At 38.6% G+C, this 24,602-nt stretch overlaps 1 protein-coding gene across 4 annotated transcripts in view; it reads right to left on the bottom strand.

Annotated features, from left to right (window-relative positions):
• The window catches only part of LOC137286278 (protein still life, isoforms C/SIF type 2-like), a 190,808-nt gene that overhangs the window by 8,323 nt on the left and 157,883 nt on the right, over window positions 1-24,602 (bottom strand). For 3 of the 4 annotated variants that reach the window (XM_067818039.1, XM_067818040.1, XM_067818041.1), the window contains 14 exons: window positions 19,058-19,191; window positions 12,189-12,298; window positions 11,794-11,963; window positions 11,284-11,381; window positions 9,366-9,509; window positions 8,785-8,967; window positions 8,008-8,237; window positions 6,048-6,177; window positions 5,037-5,219; window positions 4,546-4,726; window positions 2,541-2,813; window positions 1,878-1,942; window positions 1,127-1,282; window positions 170-364 (listed from right to left, as the gene is read on the bottom strand). In XM_067818039.1, the coding sequence (XP_067674140.1) occupies window positions 170-364; window positions 1,127-1,282; window positions 1,878-1,942; window positions 2,541-2,813; window positions 4,546-4,726; window positions 5,037-5,219; window positions 6,048-6,177; window positions 8,008-8,237; window positions 8,785-8,967; window positions 9,366-9,509; window positions 11,284-11,381; window positions 11,794-11,963; window positions 12,189-12,298; window positions 19,058-19,191 (2,252 nt within the window). The remainder of the gene's footprint in view (window positions 1-169; window positions 365-1,126; window positions 1,283-1,877; window positions 1,943-2,540; window positions 2,814-4,545; window positions 4,727-5,036; window positions 5,220-6,047; window positions 6,178-8,007; window positions 8,238-8,784; window positions 8,968-9,365; window positions 9,510-11,283; window positions 11,382-11,793; window positions 11,964-12,188; window positions 12,299-19,057; window positions 19,192-24,602) is intronic. The other variant, XM_067818042.1, reaches the window with a different exon arrangement.

The raw sequence follows: 24,602 nt of genomic DNA, 5'->3' as shown, positions 1-24,602 counted from the left end.
AACAACAATTAGTGTATGTTCTAATTCCATCGTTTCCATAATATCTTCACCTACAAACTTTGGTAGCATGGTTTCACTGTCTTTGGTAGCACTCTTCAATGGAATATATGTAAGAAATTAATAAGAAATGAACAAAAATGTGTGGAACATGCGTGGGTTGCAAGCTGACCTTGAACTGTGCTGAGTCACTGGTGTTGAAGAAGTCCTTCTCCTGGTCGATGGCTTCCTCCAGGCTGTGCAGGAACTGACCCTGGAACAGCACAATCTCCTGGATGTTCCCAAACAACTGGTCAATCTCGTCTGACGTCAGGAACGTTTCTTCCTTCAGAGGTTCGAGGTAACGCTCTGTGAGGCAGTTCAAGTCCTAGAATACACAATTCAAAATACCTACATATGAGTTGTTTGCAGGATTTTAATTTGCTGCTATTACAAAAGTTACACATGTAAAGTTACAGAACCCAGACCAGGGTAGGGTAGCCTAGTGGTTAAGGAGTTTGCTTCTCAATTCCCCACATGGATGAAGCCCATTTCTGGTGTCACCCACCATGATATTGCTAGAGTATTGCTATAAGCAGTGTAAAACTAGAACTCACTCAGTTACATGAAGAATGTCAGACTACTCTGATCCAGACATTTCACACATACATGGGGAAGGTACATACAGGATTTAATTCCGATTAATCTGTGATTCGCATCCCAGGTCATACGATCCTAGGAAGCCGAAGCCAAAGGAATGCTATCCATGAAGCTCTCCAATTTTCATTTTTCAAACATATGATGTATTCAGTGATAACTGGATCTGAATCACTGATGTCATGCATGAAAGTCAATGTGCCAGGAAACACATGGAGGAGTTCACAGCAGCAACTTGTCTGTTGTGGAGCCAGTCCTTACAAAAGTAGCAGAAATTGATTACATTTGTATACTGATAAACACTGACATTGTATCAGTATCGCTTAATAGACTGATTGGTTGAGACATGAATGTTTCAGGACTCCTTAAGAGTTGGAATATTAACAAATGCAGCCTTATAGCAAAAGACATGCTTTATGTGAGGGCCCAGACGTACTTATGATACCCTTACCATGATATAAGCCTATTTCATTGTAGCAAACAGTGTCCTTACCTTGACATATGCCCGTTCCGTCTCAATCAGTTCCATGATGACCTTCCTCATCCGTTGAGCATCACTCATAGGTCGAGTTGACCCCGAGCTGTCCGGTGAGTGTGACCTCAGGGTGGATTCTGAGTTCCGGCAGATGGCGGTCACTTGTTCCGCTCCCTGGACAGAAAACAGTGTCACTGACAACTCTAGTTGGCCGCACAACATTTCAGTGTAAGTAAAAATGAGATTTGGGAAAACAATAAAACAAATGAGTGTACAAAATGGAATGACTTAAGGAAATCCCATTTATTGGACGTTTGCAAGACTTGTGTTAGCACGCCTGCTGTTGATAAACAATAAAGTCTTTGTGTATAATACTGAGCGATTTTTGGAAATCCCATTTATTGGATGCACACAAGAAGACTTTTCCCTATTTATCATTCTGCAAGCCAATGAGAAGAGACCATGTAAAGTATAGCATTACAAACAAGATCCAATCCCCGGGAAGTTTTTTATGAAAACCATAACAAACTGGTAACTTGATCTTTCTGTTTCTTGGGATCAGCATGATTTACTGTGTTTGATTCAATTGAAACTACAGTGGTTCTTCATTATTATGATTTCTGCAATAGTTTTCAATGTAATTGTTGTCTGTCCAGGATTTTACAAGTTGCTTGGGCTGTCTGAGTTTATTGCTTCACGATTTTATGATTAGACATGGTTACTTACACAAACTGACAATGGCACACTGACAAGTTATAAAATATCTTACCCTTAACAGAGCATCAATCTGGTCTGTGCCTTCGTGGGCCTTACCACTACTCAGGTTTCCATTGGCTGAAACATTCACATGAAACATGTCACATGCCAGACTGACAGTGACTGACAGTGTTTATAGACAACTCATGAAATTATCTCCCTTTGTCATTGACTAGTGAACCCTCTCAAGCACGTCAGTCATACTCTTGCTGACAATCTCCTAGGAAGCTGTACACAGCATGAAATTATTTCAATACAGAAACAAGTTTAATTAGGTCGGCACATGTAAAATCATTCTGTGAGGAAGGGGAGGCATGAATACCTTGGGCGAACAATTCAGGATTGAAATTTCAGCGGAGATCACATCTATCTTTTTTCCTTCATGCCTCAACCTTGGTCAAGACATGATACCGAGACACAGATGATGCAAAGGGAGAAAAAAACAAAATATTGATTGTGTGATATCATTGAAATGAAGTACAATTCGAATGCTGGTTTGATTGTAAGATATGCAGGTCTATTTTTACCCACCATGGCACCACCCTAACAAAGAGACCACAGTGCCATTACTGTTGTATGTGGGTTGTTATGTGCACTGCAATCCAGTTGCCACAAGCCCTACTGAGTAGGCTTGAAGTAGAAACAGCCCAATCGAGCAAGACATCAAGAATCTCACCATTCTGTGATCTTGCAGGGGCTGGCACTATCAGATTTCCAATGACTTTGTCGGTGATCCTTGGCTGGCTTGGAGGAGGGGGAATGACCATGTTATCTATGTATGTGTTTGCATGCTCTGTTATAAAGTCACTTTGTGGTGGCTTCGTCCGCAGAGAGCGCACCGTCAGAAACAGAGTCCTAGATTCATGAAGTAACATTTCTATATACACCATATCTAGCTCCGACACAATCTTGCCATTGATCACAAGAAGTTCATCTCCAATTATAAGTCCTGAAACAGACAAGACACAGATGAGGCTCCTGTTATGTCCAGCTATACCACTGACTGTCCAACGTCTAAGGAACGCCTAATGTCATATAGGAGTCAAACAGGGACCATTTTGGCAGTCTATGAAATAAACCAAAAACCCAGCCTGATATCAAACTGCTACCAACCCAAAATGGATGTAACCATATCAGGCACCAAGAATTCGCTCAGATGTATGGAACATTTAATATTTTCAACGTTGGGCTGTCTAGCTGTATTTAGACAATCCATCAGAAGTCTGACCTGACTCGAGCAGTCAGGCGGGCCTTATTTTACACACTGATTTTGGTTCAGTGTACAAATCTAACCAGATTCAACCTGAGTTTGAACCCACTATCAGGTAGAAGTTTCAAGTAGAAGTCATGTGATGAAACTTTGTATCCATACCACAAACAACACTGTTGCTACCAAAATGGTAAAATGACCAAAAAGTTATGATGTAACATCATGAACTAGTGACAGTTCAAAAAAAGCTGGTAAAAACAAATATCATCATATGCTGGACAAAAATAGTTAGGGATATTAAAAGTAATGATGTGTTTATTCACTGACATATGGATAAAACATCAGTCATAAAAATACCAATATCTCTCATTTAATTTGCCCACCATATTAAGAATGTATCCTGGCATAATGCCAATCCACAGACATCTATTTTCATGCAAAGTGTCACTTCCAGATTGTTGCGGTCACTACACATAAAGCTATGGATGTGAAATTTTGTGTTTGCAAACTAGAAGTCATCTTTTTCTGCTCTCATGATTCAGAAATCTCAAGCTTCAAAGTAGAGTTTTTTATCCAAAGTTTTCCAGCAAAAGTATTTTTATCCCTCTGCACTAATGCAAAAACATCAAGAAAAAAATAAACCCCCAAAATATCTGCCGGTTGTCTGCATTGGTCAATGATAATGCTAAAAGGTCGAGATCCCAGAAGGTGGGGTGTTGTACAGGAAAAATAACTGTGGAAGCATTTCACATACAGTCCTTGTAACTTCACAACAAATTTTCATGAAAAGTTACTAAGTAAAAGCAATTAATATGACTTTCATGATCAAATCATATGGCTTTAAGTAATGAATTATGAAAATATGCTTGTGTACATTCAGTAAAAGTCTCCCAAGAGATGCAGAATGTTATTCAAATTTTCGTTCAACATTACTGGAACTTTTACTTGTTTAAATGCGTCTTTTTAATGAAAAAAGACATAAGTACACAAAATCTGAACATTTCCTGACAAAAACCTTCTTATCAGCATTGTGAGATGTGAACTTCAATATTACATCAGCATCAGCTGTTGGAGTAAACCAATCATTACACTGTTTGTCGGTATGTTAGCTATCATGAATATTGATGTCGTTCCGCGCAATTGACCTTGATACTGTCGTGTGGGTGATGGCTTCATCTCGCTACGAAAGCAATGAGTCAAATGCTGAAACTTATGTTTTTATAAACATTTTACACTGATGAAGATTTGGATTATTGTTGATTTTAATGTGCCTTGCTACATGCTAAAACATGATAGGTGCGCGAATATTTATTATGCAAGGTTATTTTTCCACAATGATAAGTATAAACATATACCCAATAAGTGTGAAAAATGTGTTTATATTCTTACACAAAATGCTCTCCATTTCAAAGTCAAGATGAAATAAGATTCAATTAAAAATATATATAATATTTCCATTATATATTCTTACCCCTCTTCTCTGCCACACAGCCACCTGTGACATCACACACATACACTCGAAGTTCATCATCACGATCAAAGTCTTCAGCAAGTTCTGCCTCCACTGCAAAGCCAAACACTCCATCCTTGGAGGGCTTCGTCAGCTCCAGTTGGAATATACTCTTCTGACAAACCTCTATAGCATCATACCTCTGTAACATAAACATGGCAACACTGCAGTATATCACTGTAACACTGGGAAACATCATGTAACATCGTAGCATATCTCTGTCACATAAACATGGCAAAATTGTAGTATATCACTGTATAGCACAATATAAGATTGGGCAACATCATGTAACATGTCACTGTAACATCAAGCTATGCTGCACCTGTGTCTGCAACATCATGTAACATGGTTTCACATATCCGTAACATCATGTAACAAACTATAATCACTATAACCTCTACCTGTGGTGTATCTCATCTTTTCTTTATCAACTAAATAGTACTAAGCCTCACCAATGACTTGATACAAGCATGTCTGTCTGGAATAAGAAACTTGTTGTCTGGAGCACCCAGTGGCTTAATGCGGACGTAATGGTCACGCGGGTTGAGTTGCCGCTTGTTACAGGTTGACTCCAGGAGATCCCTGACCGTTGTCCTCTTGTCGATGCCAACCAGCATTGTCTGAAAGTCATAGGACTGCAATGCCAAGTTAAACTATTTCTACGTACTATCTACCAAACAACCATTCTACACTAAACTAGGGCATACCATGTTCCTCACAATTTATTTAGAATCTTTACAAGCCAAATGATTGAGGAATATTTCTATGGAAGAGTGTTCCTTGTTAACATAATGATCTATTTTATCACAATTTTAATTTATTCCTGTCAATAAATAATGCTCCTCAGCATAACAGATAACCTATATTTTCTAAATATGTCTACTAACAACTGAAAGGTCAAATATACATGTCTTTATCATAGAATTAGTTACAAGAGTAAGCAATACAAACCATGACAACTATCTACATGAAATTTAGTAATGAAACCTTATATGAAATGTATTGGACAACAGGATCCAGACAGTGGGGTCAGACATTTCATGAGAGACTGGGGAAAACTACACTACGCGTTCAGGAGAAGTAAAAGTATACCCAAGCACAGTTTTATCATGATCACATATATTCTCTGGAAGAAAATCTTGCAGAATCATGAAAATCAAAAATATTTGTATTTACTGATGCTGTATGAAAACGTAACACATATTTCTGTGCATGGTGAGCAATCTCATGCTAACTTGTCAGGAAATAATACACTTACATCAAGCATTAAAATAAACAACCAATTTTCTTGTTCAGTTCTGTCTTAAAGCATACACTCAAAGCATCTTCTTATACTGACTAGAAACATCAAGCACTAAATATGACAAACTATCATTTCACACAGAGTATAAACAAAGGTAACCTTGTGCCCCAGGTGAGAAGATTACAGGTAAGAGATAAGACAGGTGAGAGAAGTGTAATACCTGGTTGTTGGGCAACATGACCCTGGAGAGACTCTCCGTGCCCTGACTGCTGTCACAGAGGGACTTCTCTGTCAGGTTGTCCATGGAATCGGACAGAAGACGCTCGCTGTTACCCGTTTTGAACACAGCCCTGTAAACCAGACACAGAAAACTTACATGAGCGTCAGGCCATTTTGTCCTGCTTCATAGGCAACCATTTTTTCACTTGGGTTGTTGATTGGAATAAAAATATAAATGTAATATGTTTTTTGAGCAATCTCTCAAAAGTGTGGTCATAGGTTGGGCTACAAAACGAACATGAAAGCAATGGGCTGTTTGAAGTGTTATTTTGAATGACAAGCCAAAGAGTTATCTCCCTTCCTATATCGATCCAGTCAGATTTTTTGTAATTCCTGTAACTGACTCAGCAGGAAGAAAAGACGACTGATGGAAAATTCTACACAAAATTATTTTATATTTGGAATCTTTTTGTTTGGGGAATAATATAATAATGTCTACAGGAATACAGATGGCTTTGAAATAAAAATGGCCATCAACCATGAGGACCTAGATCTTGATCCACAAACAAACCAAAGTCAGTGACTGTCACACTTTTTCACAGAAATTCCAGTCTTATCACAGAGCCTTGCCTATTACACAAAGCAATGCTAGTGCTAAGATTATTGTAAGCTGATGCAAAAGAATGGGCATTATTAACACCTTAAATAGTTGTTTGGAAAGCATGGCATAAAGTTGATAATAACCATAGCAACTGTAAGATGGAATTAACATATAAAATTAACGATAGCTGTTCCTCTACAAGTGATTCATATATACTTTACTTCAACTGGAGAGATACATAGCATCTGACACATTATGTGTCAGAAATTGTTTTCCATGAAGCCGTCTTCAAAAGTGATTCACAATAATTACTCACTCACCCACACTTGTCAGTTTGTCATGTAACCTTTACTCAGCTATATTCCACCTATAAGACAGCATCTAGTCAAGACAATCCAGTGACTGTCCAGAGAGCACAATTATGATACAGTGACATGTGTCAACCAAGTAAGCGAGGACCATTGTCCAATCCCATTTATCACAAGTATGGATTGCTGGTGACCCTTTGTAACCTGAATCTTCGCTGGCTACACAGATATAGACGGTCAAGCACTAGGAAGAACATTTCAATGTGGATCAAAGCTTTGTAGCTATCACTAGACTCTAAGCAAATCTAGGTTTGCAGATAAGCTGATAAACTGATAAAAATCAAGAATTTGTAAATATTACACTTTAATAAGCATGTTTTTGTCTTTCATATCTTTGTTTATCCAAATATCAAAATTTACATGAGGGGAAACTTAATGCATGCACAACTTCTTTATTCTGCTAAGTTAATGCTTCCATACACATTCCAGTATCTTTGTCAAGCAGGCATACACACCTGCTTCACAGACACAATCATCTGTACTGAAATATCGCATCACCTGAATAAGCTGTCCATCCACATAATTTGTCCTTATCTGACACTCTAACTTCTAAACAATGTTTCTCAAAGAAGTTATCAAAATTTACATATCACACAAAGTTTTGTGCCATCAGGTCACTACAGCTATCAGTATCTGTAGATCAAGAAAGGTCTCATAATTTGGCACTTGAAGTATAAAACCTCCTAACTCTGTATGAAACCGGTCAAATGTCAAAATCGGCATCTGTCCAACCCCACAATAAGTTCCTTAACTACCATAAAGCACAGTTTACTGTACAGTGGAAGCTGCCAAAACCAGCATCTGTCCAATCCGGGAAGCTGTCAACACTGCCACAAAACCTCAGTCCTGTCCGTTGCTTGTACATTTATCATCAGCTCTACAATCCAGCATACTTTCTAAACCGGATCTTCAGTCCCAATGTGTGCTGGTTTAGAGAGCTTCCACTGTATGTGTATATATAAACTGGTTGTAAACAGAGGAATATATCTCACTCTGTGCTGACGCCAGCGCCCATCAGAGCTGTGGGTGTCCTTGATCTTGGTTTTTGAAGTGTGTCAGATTTGGGTGACAACATGCCTCCCTTCTGGGCCCCCTTTCCATAGATGTTTGGCAGTATCAGTGGTTTCCTGGCACAGACCAGAGCATGGAACGATGTCACGGTGAAGATCCCCAGACGGCCAAGAGTGGTCTTCGTGGCCTTTGAAGCATTGGCAAGGAGTACCTGCAAATATGCCAGCAATATTTTCTGGATCAAAATAAATTTTGTCCTATGAACATCAAGTAACTTGCCTGAGAATCAATGACATCTTTGAGAAATTCTTATCAGGCGAAGTTCGTCCATACCCAGTCCAATCTTTTGGTTTTCACAAAATCAATACAGTGCATTGTCCGCTTGTATTTTCAGCTCCTACAAATTCAAACTAGAATAGATAAATGTAAGCCAGTGGGTCATTCCTATCTCATCATGTCAGTAAACAGCAGCCTCTTACATATTCATCCATATGGTGTCTGCAGATTTGGTCAGTATGCTGCCTTCAACTATGCATTATATTTCCAGTAAGTATGTGAAGTTTATCATGGAGGCAAGAAGGCAAACGTTTACATATTTCAATCACTGATGTTCATGACTGAACTAAAACCAGCTTGTGGATTTGTATATTTTCCACGCAAAAGAATAAGAACAGAAACTACCATTTTCTTGGAATCAGTAGTATACTCGAGATTTAAATCATCAATGAATGTTTTTCAAAGATCCTTTAGTGACTGACCTTAGGGTTTGGGAGTTCTGTCCCCTGCAAGGACGCCACGTAGCAGCGAAGACGGTACTGCTCAATATATAGCTTCTCAAGGTTCTCCTCCCACTGAGCAATCTGCTTCGCGATGGCAACCCGGCTCCTTGGGTCAGACACCACAGTCATCTGAAGCTCTGCCATTTTCTTCATTTTCACATCCTGGTGAATAAGATTACACAGTTTAAATAATGCCTTTCCACAAGCTTCATTTAAACCATTGAGATTGAAATCATTCAACTCAATTTAATTCTTTTCCTGTGGGGAAGGAAAACAGGAAGTGGGGTCTTCATCAAGTATATGCTCAACAATCTCAAATTTGTCTCTAACAACACCTTTCCATCTATTTCTGACATTTTCCTCCCAGGAACCTTTGTCAAAGTTAATTGCCAACTATTCTGTATTCTCAACATAGTAAAATCTCCCCAGTCCGGATGGTAATTCTGATCAGCACATTTCCTGGGAATCCTTGTAGATGAATAACCCAAGTCATGAAGGTCTGGATCCAGATTTAAAGGTTCCAGACAAACACTGACAATGGTGACAATAGTAAGACTTACAGTATCTACATTGGAGTCCAGCTTGTGGAGTTCACTCTTGAGGAGTTTCAGAGTATTGTCCTTCCCCTGTTGTCGAGCATAGGATGAAGCACATGCAGAGTGGATTGCTCGAATCCAGTTCTCAAGGTCATTTTGGGAGGAAGCCTGGAAAAAGGCATAAGTATCTTTTGTGAAGAACTGAGTTCAAACTTACAACCAAACCAACTGAAACTTCATAAAAAAACAAACAAACCAAAACAAAACAAACACAGATAAACCAAAAAAAGGGATTGCAGGTGAGGCATGTACTATCAAACTACCACACAATCTGTTTCAAAGTCAGCAAGAACATAAACTATTTCTCATTCACTGACTTGACATTATCAATCTGAAACTTCAGAAACTTTGATTTAAGCACTCAAAGAAATAGAATCTCATTTGAAATTGTTTACATTTTGTTGTACATTCTTGGTCATGCTTTTGACACCATTGTCTAAATGACATGCATGGAGAATTTTAATCTAAAGCTGTAGAACTGGATTGTTTGTAAGTACAGATGTAGGAGATTGTTAAGTACTGAAAAATAATTGGTTGTGTTTATAACCTGTCGTTCTGTTGTTAAAGCTGAATAGAAATTCCACAGTATATTATATTTCTCCATGCAACTTCATGTTAACAAACCACATTTAAATATCATAAAGTTACATTACAAAGTACATCCAGCTATTATTGACAGTGTAACCCACGCCAATATTCAATTAAAAAAAGCATTTGACTCTTGCAGAAATTGACAGTACACCCATTTATCATCCAAATCAACTTCAGTAGAGATATTGCTGTCATGATATCAAGCCTCCTGGGAGTTTCACTTCATAGAACTTCAGAACAATGCTTTGCAAATCATTGTGACATCATTGATTACTGCGACAATTCCAAGTGAAGTGACATCACTATTCTTTTCCACAGAAGCTTGCTAGTTGTACTTTTACACTCACGACAACGGCTATTTCTGTTTAAAAACTGAAAAAGCTGGCAGAATGTGTCTGGATGAGAAACAGAAGCTCATCTTTGTATATTTTGAGATCAAATAGTCAACTCTTGGCCATCTAATCAACTCGTCTTCTTCTTCGAAGAACCTTTTGTGGTATAGCACCAGATTCCATTTACCAAACTGGTTTTCCTGACCAAAACATGTTCCTCTAACAGGCTTTATACACAGTAGATTCAAACTAGGAGAGTGTTGTTTGAATGAATACATTAAAAGCTGAGTCTTATAGATGAGGGGGTGATGACAGTTTGGTTTCATGTCTGTGATGTGCTGTTACAAATCAATCTAGGACTAAGTGTCTTCAGAAGCATTTGGAGACCTTGGAGACAGATTCAGGCTGTGTGTTTTATGCCACAGTGAGAAGTCTGAATCAGTTCAGGCTTAGAGAGGCAACAAATGCAGGGATATCAAACTTACAGTCATAAATTTTCAGTTCTGGAAAATGCTGGTTGCAAATCTGATTTAATGGAGGCATTGTGGGAACCTGCTACATGCCACACTGAGTGTACCCACGGCTAATCAGCTTACATAACTCAGTGGATGATTGATTTATGAATCATATCCTTAAAAAATGCATAATGATGACAGAAAAGTAAGTAATGATGATCAATGGCGTTAATATGTGAATGGATTCTAATCGATGAAATCCTAGACATTTAATGTCATCCTTCCTAGGAACCAGTGCTCATGGCATCAACATGGTTTCAGATGCTGGAGGTGGTTCTTTAGATGACAGAAGAATTACCTTCCTTGGGCAACACCTAATTTCAGAGGAAATGAAATGTCAAAAGGTTTTTCAACACTAACTGCAGTTATAATGTTAATAAGATTCTTCAGCCAACAAATTATAATCAAAGGCCAGAAACAATGTAGTTATGTACTGTAGCTCACCTGCAGAAGGTATGCATCACCACACGCAGTGCTGAGAGAGAAGATGAAGTCTCGTTTTGGGTGTTCAGGTACGGCCTGGGCAATACCTCCTTCAATAACTGTAACCAGACAAGCAAGAGTGAGTGAGTTTTACAGTGCTCTAATCGATATTCCAGCAATATCATGGCAGGGGACACCAGAAATGGCCTTCACACATTGTAGCCATGTGGGGAATTGAGCCTGGGTCTTCAGGTTAACAAGTGAATACTTTAACCACTAGGCTACTCCTATACCCCTGGCAAGTAAGAAGAACCTTACACATGAAAATTACATCACACCAACACATTAAAGCCACAACAAATTAATTATAAGAATTTTATCTAACCTGAAGCATGCATGCTCCAGAGACTTGAACACTCAATATTTCATACCATCTTATTCAGTGGCTGTTGCTTTCATCACAGCCTAAAACTAGCGAATGTCCGTCTGTGGAATCTATTTTATACAACATATATAGTACACATGACTGACCTAGTATATGTCTTGGAACACTGTTCTGGTTGACAGTGCTGCCCTCGTCACAGTCAAAGAACAACAGGGTGGTTCCCTTCAGGCACATCCAGTACCTCCTCCAGTTCCGGCGTGCTGCCAGTTCTATCTTTTTCTTTTTGTGGACAAGCCAGTTCTTCACTACAAGCCATCTATACCAACAGACAACATACACATTAACATCACTTTGGTGGTAAGCAACATTCACAGTGAAAGACTACACATTCCTGAATCCAGAGAGGCTCTGACTCATCTATCAGAAGACACATGTGACACCGAGATCCGTCTGACCAAAGTACTCACCCAACTTTATTTACTCTGACTTGTCTACCATAAGACAACAGTGACACAGAGATCCGTAGGACTAAGGTACTCACCCTGCTTTCCTGATGGCTCCCACCTGTCTACCATATGACAGCTGTGACTCTGATTCTGTCATGGTGTTTATACTACCAGTGTCACTCTCTCCACCGTCATCTTCAGATACCTGCACAACAACAGTCATACAAACTCATTACAAAACACTCACCAACATCAAGGATATTATCTTCACATAATCCTTTCACAATGCCAAGAAACCTATTGGATCATGTTGAAATGAAAACAAATCCATATGAAATACTGTTAAGAACAACCCAACATCTTCGTACCAATCATCTTCTGTGTCGATCCTATACAGTTCTGAGAACAATTTCATCATATGGTTACTCTCTTAAGCTACATAATGCACAGATCCCTAGAGAAAAAGCTTAAGCAAAAATATCACCAAAGCCTCTTACTGTATAAATGGGGACATGTTTTAACTGTCACTATGTTGTACAACAGAAGGTTTGAAGAGTACATCTGCTTATCATTTACATGAATACATCTGATTACTGTGAATCAGTTTGAACTGATTTGCTTCTATTTTACAATGGGGCAATCATGCAGTTCAGATGAGGCTCTGGCTGGTTCACGGTGGCTAACACTTTGCCCAAGGTTCAATATACAAGTACATTTAATCATGACATTGCAGATCTTACTGATTGCATTATTAGCCTTTGATGTGTACAAGAGAGCAGCTCAGAGCATATCAAATGATAATTGTTCTCTTCGGTTTCAAGTAATTCTGTCAGACGTGAAGCTGAGTTGGTTATGGCGGTAATGCCAATTGTGTGGTATAACATCAGTTAGGGGCACTTAGAGACACTGGGTGATTGATCAAAGCATTCACACTGTCAGACAGGCTAACATGACAATCTACCTATCTCTCCTGATCGGCTGAAGACTCTAGGCTTCACCAGGAACAGACAAATCACAGTTGTAACAAAACATCACACTCAAATTAAAGGGAGATAATTCAGTGGGTGTCATGATTATCAGGTTTGCTTCCCAACAATGCTCAACCAAGATTGTTTATTCTTGATTCATGAATAATGCTGTGATAAATGTTGCAAACAATAAAAAATTTAGAAATACAAATGTGGATAAATGAAGATATTAGGGCTAGGACAAGTCCAGACTTCCTGCTTAGCTACCCAACCATGGAGCTACTGTGGAATCTGGCCATGTATATCTCATGACTAATCATAGAGTCTGGATATTGGGTACAGAACCCAGACAATCTGAGTGTCAGATTTACTCTAGAAGGGTAGCCCAAGACATTTTTTGTCTTCATCATGTTTCTTTTAAAACTTTTAATTTTCAAATCTGCACCTTGGACAAATGTCCTTAATAAAAGAACACAATAACTGCAAGGTGAATTATGTGAAGGTATGTATTTCCTTTGTGATATATCTGCAATTTACACACGGAAATCGTTCTATATCACCAGTCCACCATAAGTAACAATGCCTAAACACCGCATTAGTTCCTGAGACAGGATTACATAATTGGCATGGCATTGATACGTCCTATATTGCATGATAGTAGAATATTAGCAGGACAACAGGTACTTCAGGATTGATTTATCACAGAATCCCCTGACCCCCTAATTCCTGATCACCAGGTTACTGTGACCAGTCCCCCAATCAGATCAATACACTTCACACTGCTGGTCATACCAACCACACATTACTACAGGAATACATCTGCCGCTTCCACAACACGCTGCTCTGTTATTGAAGGGGTTCCTGCAATGGCTTTCAGTCTTTTTATTGTCCTTAGGTACTTTCTGTGTCAATGCAGGATTTTGTTCTGGCGTTCTAAAAAGATTTTATCCCACCGTCTTCCTGTGGTTGCCAAAGTTTTGTAAATTCTACAGGATTTGTAGGGATTCCTTGTAATATTAAAGATGCCCTGATGCCTAAGTGTGTTGTGACAAAATGGATTAGGTAGTCATGCCCGGGTGGGTGGTCATGTCACATGGACAAACATGTCACTTTATCCCAAATGTGTTGATTAATGTTCAAGATGTCAATCACTGGATTAAATTTTTCAAAGACATTGAGAAGTTGATGTAGTAATACAAGACAAACCTTAAAGGTCACATATACTCTAATAGGGTACAAATGCAAAATTACTTGCTGACATCGTTATAAATGAAACCCCGTCATTAAAAATGCTAATTTCGATCTTTAATTACCTTAAATTGACCTTTTTGTCAACAGTGGAAAATTCTCAACCACAAACGAAATTTCAACCAATCAGAGCGACGCGTCTCCGTGACGTAATAGTGGGTATAGAAATGAGGGTCTGTGCAGTATTCATCTACATTTCAGGGGTTAAACTATTTCGTTTACAGGTTTGTACAATCCTGAAATCGCAAAAGCTGTTGTGAAAAATGAAAGCTATATCTTCTCACAATCTACTATCATTTAGTTGTGTCTCCTGCTTTGCCTAGTTTTCGAGTTACAACCCTTGTTTTCATGGACGATTCTGGCAAAATCACTTGGTGTCGCTAGGTTGTAATCCGTGTTAGGTGGTATAAACCTACATCATTCACTTGATGCTCAGTTAATGAATTTATAACAGGTATAATTAGTGGAAACGCCATTTAGATTACCCGACAAAGGCCCCCATTTGGCATTTCTTTTGTCTGGATCGATCAAACGATTAACCGGTAACACGCTGATTGATCAATTAGTTTTATGGGGATTTAAAGGACCACTAAACTCAATTTTTTGGTACTCTTTTTATCACTACATATGAAAGACTTTGGGTTAGTCATAAACGAAACACCATTTTCTTTTAAAAAACACCTTGTGGTTAATTAATACCAAGTGCTTAAAAGTTGCTAAAAAGCCGCCTGCTTCTCTCTCGCCTGCAAACGAAACCGCAGACAGGTTACGTAACTCTGTCGCCAGAGCCCTACAGTGACATCACAGAAGGAACGGTTTCCCGTTAAATGTATAGAAAATGTGTAGGACGCTCATCATTTTGCTGATTTCTCGACGTCACAAAGACATGTCGAATTGTTGTGCTGCCGTCAATTGTTCCTTGGGGTCAGGTGATGGTGTCACTATGCACAGATTTCCACCAGACTCTGTAGTTTGTGCTTGAATTGGTTGTTAGTGTGTGCGAAATGAGCTTTGTGGAAGCCTGTGGTATATACTAAATCGGATGGTTCACCCCCTACCACGCTTCCAGGATAGAAAATGGCGTTTCATCGAGTTTATAAAATCAAGACTGCTTACTACACATTGCTGACCGAAAGGATTTGGCATGGATATAACGCTTTCTTCCTCGGAAACGAGGTTGTGGTCGAAGTGACAATATTATCGTAAGTAATATTATATTGACCTCTTATATTGACCGATTCCAAGAGTGAAATTGTTATGTTATAAGCAATGTCATGTAAAAATCCTAATGTCCATCAAGAAAATACATATTTTACTAAAAGTAGAAAATAATTTTGATTTTGTAAGTCGGTGAAAACAAACTTAAATAGCATTCATCCTCAGACATGATTTTCAAAAGTGGCGGCGCCTTGTCTGAGGATGAATGCTCTTTAAGTTTGGCATGTCTTTGGTGAGAAATCAGCAAAATAATGAGCTTCCTACACATTTTCTATACATTTAACTGGAAACCGTTCCTTCTATGACAGAGATATGTAACCTGTCTGCGGTTTCGTTTGCGGGCAAAAGAGAAGCAACTTTTAAGCACTTGGTATTAATTAATCACAAGTTTGGTTTTTTTTAAAAAATGGTGTTTCATTTATGACTAACCTAAAGTCTTTCATATGCAGTGATAAAAAGAGTACCAAAAAATTTAGTTTAGTGGTCCTTTAAGGATACAACTTCTTTAATTGTTTACTACATTTGTGGACTAGTTCTTGGACTAAGAATCAGTGACTGGGTATATAAAGGACACAGACATGGATAACTGGAGTACATCATTCGGCCTAAAATCTTTTCGTCAATGTCAAACCTCTATTTTGTATCCTTGTATCTTGCTCAATCTGCCTGCAGTTTTGTCAGTGTCAAACCTCTATTTTGTATCCTTGTATCTTGCTCAATCTGCCTGCCTTTTCGTCAATGTGAAACCTCTATTTTGTACTCTTGTATCTTGCTCTCTGCTCAACACATAATATTGGGTATTTTAGACTTCTCTGTGTTATATTTTGCTGGTTCTGAGGGGATTTCTCATAACTTTTAGTCATGGAAACTTTTTAACTGTAACAAAGTAAAGAAGTTGTTATTCACAAACGTTTGTCCCGAATCACTGTTCTCAGTGATCTACAGACTGTCCCATGAGAGTAAGAATGCTACTTTTTGCTAGGTATAGCATCACAAACATTTCCTCCTATATCAACAGTAGAGGTTGGATCAACTAAAGAATCAAAACCATCCTCATTATCGCGCTTATGGATCAGTAGAATCAGCTTTTCCTCTTTTTCACTTTTTCTGTGTTACCTAAATGTGTGCCTTCCTGTAGTGAAAATTATCATATTTCTCTTCAACTGTGGGCAAGCATTATATCCTTAAATTCGTTCCAATGTTCCCACACCCTGGCAATTAGGTGTCTGACTCTGTACTAGAATTTGTTCTACAGGTAAGTAGACTAACTTAAATGACCCTGACATGCAATGGCCTTTTCCCCTTAACAGAATCTACTCAACAAAAGTTAAAGAACACTTCAGACAACAGTTGTCCATTAAACAAAGAATCAGATGTTCCTTAACTTCATTTGAGGAATATACATGTCCACACCAGAGTCTCCAGGACAAAGACATGTCTGACGACACCTACATCCCTGTCTTCATGTTGGGTCTGAAGGAGTTAATCCATGCAGGCTGAGAACACCTTCATCCCTGTGTCAATATTATACCTAAATGACTTAATCCATGCAGGCTGACAACAGTTTCACCCCTGTGTTAATATTGGACCTAAATGACTTAATCCATGCTACACCAAGGCCAAGGTTCAGGATGACCCACTGGAACACTGACACACACCAGGGGCAGGGGCAGGTACAGCTTTGTGAGGAAGGGGTAGTGCACAGTTCATTCCCTCCCTAGTTCCAATGGTGATATAACAAAATTTCTGGACAAAAGGGAGGGTGCACACCCCTAAACCACACCTCAACATACCACATACCCGTGAGAGGTTCTACTTCTTGTGGGGGAGATATCAGTGGGCACCTACATGTCAACTGAGTGCATTCTGTACTATATTTGCATATTTGTGGTCTCACTAGATGTTCATGGTTTCAATTTTATGGAAATTTTTGTTAGTCAGATTGATTATTTTCCTTAATTGTCAGTTTCAAATAACACATTTGCAAACAGTTAAATGTAATAAAAGAAACGTTGGCAAATGTTTGGTGTTTGAAAAAAATATTGTTTCAAGCCATTGTAATGCAATCTGCTTGAAATCACTGAAGTTTGAGTGAGTGAGTTTGGGTTGTATGCTGCTGTTAGCAACATTCCAGCAATATCGTTGCTGGGAAAACCAGAAATGGGCTCCAACCAATGTACCAGAGTGGGAAATCGAACCCAGGTCTTCAGCGTGCTGAACAAAGACCTTAACCACTAGGCCACGCCATCATTTGTTTGGTGGCAATGACCATTAACGCAATATTTGTGATACATGCCTGTCACGTCTGACAGAGAAGTTCTGTAGGAAACATGTTCATGAAACACTAGTTCATCCCTTGCTTTACTGTCAATGACTTTTGTTCAGTTTTCTTTCTTTCCCTTTCTTTCTGAAGTGTGTCATCATACTGTGCTTTCACTAGCCACGCAGTATGACATAGAGTTGTTATGTTTAGCACTTGGTATGTTTCTCAGGATCATAATACATCTGCTTCCCGGTCAAATATAATGAGTCAAACATAGTTCAAAACTAAAATAGCTTGCTTTTCATCATCCTCGATATCTCCCTTGTATACGTTCCGATAAGTCTCCACTATACCTTGGACGCATCTACGGCTCTGCCAGATAAATTTATTGCCTCCCTTGACTGTCTTTTCATCCAGGTGTCTACGCTGGGAAGTTGAGCAAACCAATCACACCTAACTTTCGTTTTTTGAATTATCTAACCGATTATACGTGGCAACAGAAACCATGCAGAGGTTCTCTAGAAGAGGTAGAAGGCGTTCTTGCATATGTTGTTTTAAAGTTTCGGACCTGTCGATTTGTTTGTATGATTTCCCTAAAATCTGGGACGCACTGTGGGCAAACCTTCGCAGTTGCGACCGCTACCTTTGTTGACACTGGCAAGCTCTGTTATACTGGCGGCCTAGCTGATTGGCTAGTGTGAGAAGGCGGAGCCAGCAAAGGGAGGTAATAAATTTATCTGGCAGAGTCGTAGATGCGTTCAGGGTATAGTGGAGACTTATCGAAACGTATACAAGGGAGATAGCAAGGATGGCTGTTCATTTCAATCTGAAATTTTGTCCGTACTGACATAAATCTAGGAAACTAAAACAGCTAAAGTCATATCACTTCAAGTCTGAGCCCATCATCTGTAAGAATTGTAAGCCAGTGTAGATGATGTGATCTGGCAAGTCCCTGTTTGGTGAGTGAGCGAGTGAATGTGATTGTATGCTAGTCTGAACACATCCTGCCATAACATGTACACCTGTATCCAGTACCCTTGGCAAAAAATGTGAAGTTGACAGCATGCTATCAGTGTACCAGGATGCTGCAGCATGGGGATGGAGGCTCTTTTCACATTAGCTAGGATACTTAATCAGCCAATATCTCAAACCCCAGGATTTTGTAAACAGATGAATCAGGACTAAAGTTATCCAAACTAGTTTGATTTTAATGAGGAAGTTGCTGCTACGGATACTAAAACTGATATGAGGACTGCATACAACTTACATCAACTGTGAGATACTGTCGTACATCGGCCACCTCTCCCAGCTGGTTGATGATGTCACTGTGTGTGCTGCTGCGACTGCCACCACTGCTGCCGCCAGATGACCTTGTGTGAAGGTCATGACTATGCCCTGGACCTAAAATGAAAACAAAAACTTGTGAAACGTCCAGTCTTACATCAAACAAAGCGGAACTACAGCTATAGCTACATTATTAAATTCTTTTCAAGAACTGAACAATAACATGCATATGGACTCGTCTTCCATGGCTGGTTATGTGTTGGTAATGTAATTATGTGTAATATCAGTTGGCACTAAGTAACCAATATCTGTGCTGGATAAACACTCAATATCTGGTATTGGTTTCCTATCACAGTGTTGGGAGTACTGAATAAGGCTACTGATAATAAAACAGGTTTGGAGGTTTTTGTTTATCACAGATGTATTACCATTTCATTGTGTAAACATATAATTCAGTTCATCCATATGGACATTACATATTTGCCTTAGGATATTCCATCAACAAACATATCTGTGTTCAGTTGTAGATTTTGCTAATACCAATATGCTGACAAGCAGAAATTTATAAAAACATTTTTTTGGTGGAGAACTACTTGATCTTTGCAGGACCTATACATGAGGATTTATAGACTGGGACTCCCTGCATGAGGCAACCTTTACTAAAATTAACCTTTACTCCCATTCTTTAACACTGCAGTGAGGTTATCTTACTGACTTATGATCACCTTAGTGCTTTGTGAAAGAAGGCCCTGGTTGACATGACTGATCAGAAATCATCTTGTCCTTACGATGTCAATAGCTTATCTAGACGTCAGAATGACACATTTGGTTGCATAACTACATAACTACATCATGCTGGTTTCCTATGTTCAATAAACACAGACAAGATGTCAGCTTCCTAAAAACACCTCTAAGACAGGTAAGATGCCAACTTCCTAATGACACCTTGATCACAGACAACATACCAACTTCCTATGATACCTCCATCACAGACAAGATGAAAACTTCCTAGTGACACCTTGATCACAGAAAAAATACCCACTTCCTAATGACACCTCTATCACAGACAACATACCAACTTCCTAATGACACCTCTATCACAGACAAGATGACAACTTCCTAATGACTCCACTATCACAGACAAGATGACAACTTCCTAATGACTCCACTATCACAGACTATTCAATATATCACACACAACATGCAATGATGTCCAAACCACCAACTAGTCCACATGAACCACTGTGTCATGAATGTCACCTGAAATTCTGAGCATAAAACCATTACATTCTCTGCTGCAAAATATTTACCTTCCTCATCATCGTATTTGTCTGAGCAAAACAGATTTACATCTCTTTACACGTTTTTCTTTCAAACAATCATGAATAATATTGGACCTAAATATTTCCCTTTTATGAAAACATTTAAACGTGCCGTAACTAAATGTCACATCAATATGAACCAGACATCCAAATACTGGGCTGTTAGATCTACAGGTTGCTCTGATGGCATCAACATCCAACTGTTGTCTGAATCAACACATACCTTGGACATACATTCTCAAAACATGATCTGCACTTAAAGGAATTTCACCAAAGGTGTTAAACCAAGTTTAGCTTCCTTGAAATACCTTTATGAAATGTCTATGATTAATTGAACAGCAAACAAGGTGACGCTTGTCATACATTTACAAAACAGCTGAAGCACAAACATAGGTCAGTGACCCCCATTAGAGAAGTGAGGCATTTGCAACAAACAACTGTTCTTTTTAAACTTACACAAATTAGATGTACATGTATCTGTGGTTAGATTTATCATGTACAATGTGCTATCAGAGATATGTGCATTCAAAGATAGCCTACTTTAAAATGATTTAATTAAATGTCAATTCAACGAACACTGCATAGTCTATCTAAAATAAATGTAGTTTTGTAACAGAAAAGATTGTCTATAAAATATAGAGCACATGCCTTTCATGGTGTAAATAGCTGTAAACATAAACGTTCAAGGCATATCCTGACCCCATTCCCTCAAACAATGAACACTGACTGTGTCCTTCACTCATCCACACATTACCATGATTACATTCAAGGTAACACAGCAAGTAACGACTTTGTCTCCAGGTGAGAATTGAGGAAGTGGTTTAAGCTGCCAGGTGATTGTGTTTTTTGTCACACCTTTGTTTTAATTGTTCACTGAACAATGAGCCCATGTGAAGCTCCCAGCTGGAGGCACAGGATTACACTGGGCCAGGGACAATACAACTCATCCATTCCTCCAATGTCAGTTAACATTCAGTCAAATCAAGGTTCATGATTGATGGTACATATTCATTGTAAAATACATCTAATGTTTACTGTCCTCACACTTCTCTAATGAAAGGCCAAACCAAATTACATTATAATGGTTATGTAAAGATACAGGTTACCATGGTTACCTGGCAGAATGAGACTTTAAAGTCTGAATGCATGAAGCTTACAAAATACCCTTTCACTCATCTTTTTGACTGAGATGCTTCTCCTGTCCATATACTCAGCATGAGTATAATCATACAAGCTTGTTTGGTTTTGCATGACATGAAGTTATTAGGGTATAATAACATTTCAGAAAGCGACTTTGACAGAAGCATACTGACAGACTCCACGGCCCTGACAAGGGACAAGTTTCGTCTGACACATGATGAATGATCACATCTCTAATAAAACCGGTTCACCATAGACAGTATCATGTACATCAAAACTCCATTAGAAATCATTTCACAGTTAGAAAAATAACAACCCAGCTCAACAAAACCAAAGTGTGCTCCATGCCTATACACACAACAACAACGTTCACTGGCCCTGTAATATTTCAAAGTAACTACAGGTTCATATTCTAAATTCAAAGTCACGTAAGGTCAAATGTAACGACAGTGACATATCAGTATTGGGACAAGCCATGCCTTGCAGCACAGATTTACATTTTCATGTAATGTGATGAAATCAAATATTCACACCTTTTGCTCTCAGAGACAGGAACTTGTCAATCAAACAATTACATACTAGTTTCCTGACAGAGATTACATGTTGAGATGAGGCCATCAGTGCCGCTTCAGTTACAAGTCAGACTAGATGCATGTGTCATTTAACACAACAACCCCTTTCGTCAGAAGCTATTTGAATACTTGTCATGGAATGTTACCTCAAAAAATGTACACATAAATCTGTGGTTCTTATTAACATTGTAAAGTACTTCAGCATTGTGGAATGACAACTTTCAATCAGATATTTAAGTAGGAACTTAACTGATGCTGTATCAGTATTTATACAGGAGGTGAAAGGTGGTAAACTTCATCAGAAACTGTGCATATAATCTTCTAACAATCATATGCTGTTTCTTTTATTTTCTGGCCAGTTGAAGAATTATTACAACATATCCAGAGAAAAAGTGTATCAGCAGCAAATAATAGTTATGAAAATAACAATATTCACCAGATGTGTTGTTCAGTAAACGCCTGCGGAATTTCATAACTTTCAAATACGCCAACTGAAATGTCAGTTTCATTTGAGAATGATAAGTTAAAGAACACTTGAAATTTAAAGCACTCCTTCAAAGTGTGACGTGGAAACTGACTTGGCACCTACCAGCAACACTCCTCATATCCTCAATGTCAGCCTGACCGTATGCCATTCTATGAGAATTACACTATACAACTTGTAGTACACAGTTATTTACAAAGGTCATATGTCGGCTACAATAGCTCCCCATTGATACAGGCCTGGTTTGTCACTTACACCTGTCTAATGTCGCCACTCCACATCTGGCCAGTCTATAACAGCAACACTGTTGTCCTTAACAAAGTGGTTTGTTAGTCTCAAGGAAATAATGCCACTTAGCTGACCAGGAGATAACAACGATAACACCACAACAAATTGGTGAATATAACATGTATTTCACACTGCCAGGATGTATGGGTACTTCTTTTCTCTATTAAATTACACACGTTTAAAGTGGGTTTGTAATAAGTGGTTGTATAACACATGAGGAGTTAATTCACACCCAAATAATAACTGAATCACATTCTGAGGAAGCCAAAACAGAAAATATTATATCACTAACTTCTGAAGTAAAATATTTGCTGGCTTTCCAATCAATTCTACTCAAAATCATTTAAACGAAATAGGATTCCCATGACGTCCTGACCAAGTTCATTTGAAGAATATTGTAAACTGTAAATATTAAGAGAACTGATAGTGTGCTTGCCCCCATGTTCTGTTGGTTCCAGTACAGCCAATGTGATCAACACAGACTCAAACAGCAAGGATGCCATTGTGGATGTTGTTGACGCAACCTTCTCTGGGACACCAATTGATCAACTGAACAAATTTGGTTTTTTTCAAGTGAAGACTCCCTGTTTATCAAGTCTGTGTTATTTCCTGATTCCAGTTTTATAGCAAGACAAATATTTTTGTAGTTAATTTATCACATATTTTCTTACATGTCAGCGCAAATGTTTAAAGCCAAGGATAAACACACATTGTTCCTAAAGCTGATCATCTTATTCTATATATGGTAAGTAACAGAAAAAGTGAAAAAGCATTATCAACTGAATTTGACAGTGCTTCCATTTAATAATATTCATTAACCTTACATTCAGTAATTTTTAGACATACATGCTAAATTATTACTAATGGAGGCTGCGATGGATTAGTGGGTTAGATGGCTGACTTAGTCTGCTGGTGATTAGCTGCCTGACTCTGGTGGTGTGGGTTCAAATTCCAGCTTGGCCTCTACTCAAAAAAATTACTAGAATCTGTACTTTACAAAGAGAGTTTAATGCTGAGATTGAACATACGATACATTTGACCATGATGCATGCTTTATTCAGTAAAGGGACCACCGGCCCTGTATACACATACATGACGGATGAATTCATTAAATAACACGAAGTCCCGAGGGGTAGCTGTTCAGAGACGAGAATACAAGATTAACTAGATAAAAAATATTTCCTACGTTTTTTCACAGCTTGTAAAATATACTTAGCAAGTTTGTTTATGACAATGCTGTCGGAAGTATTTGGCCCCTTTACTGAATAAAGCATCCATCCATCCATCCATCCATACATCCATACATCCATACATACATACATATTCATTTGACCATCTAGATGGCACTGTGTATTCACAAATTACTATGCCTGATGACTTGCATTGACATTTCACATGTTTAATATTACACTCCACTATTCTGGTCAGTTTATGCCGTTTTGCTCACACTCCTATTCATACTCGCCTATAGGTCTAAGACTAGCCTGTGGAACTTCATACTACCCTATGGGACTGCATAGGAACAGTGTATGTCCAGCAGGAAAGGGCACAGGTCATTTACCAGCAAATAGCCCTATTTTGAGGAAGGTGAGGCTGGCTGTGCCTCAATCAACAGCAAGCACATGGGGTCAAGGCAAGATCACCATGATAAACTTGGTAGGAAGCTGTAAACACACCATTTAGTCACAAACATGTGAGATGTGAAGATATAAATGTTTATAT

The sequence above is a fragment of the Haliotis asinina genome, chromosome 6, assembly GCF_037392515.1.
Source record: "Haliotis asinina isolate JCU_RB_2024 chromosome 6, JCU_Hal_asi_v2, whole genome shotgun sequence".
Taxonomy (NCBI): Eukaryota; Metazoa; Mollusca; class Gastropoda; order Lepetellida; family Haliotidae; genus Haliotis; species Haliotis asinina.
The sequence above is the reverse complement of the archived record's forward strand: the minus strand, read 5'-3'. Positions and strand labels throughout refer to the sequence as shown.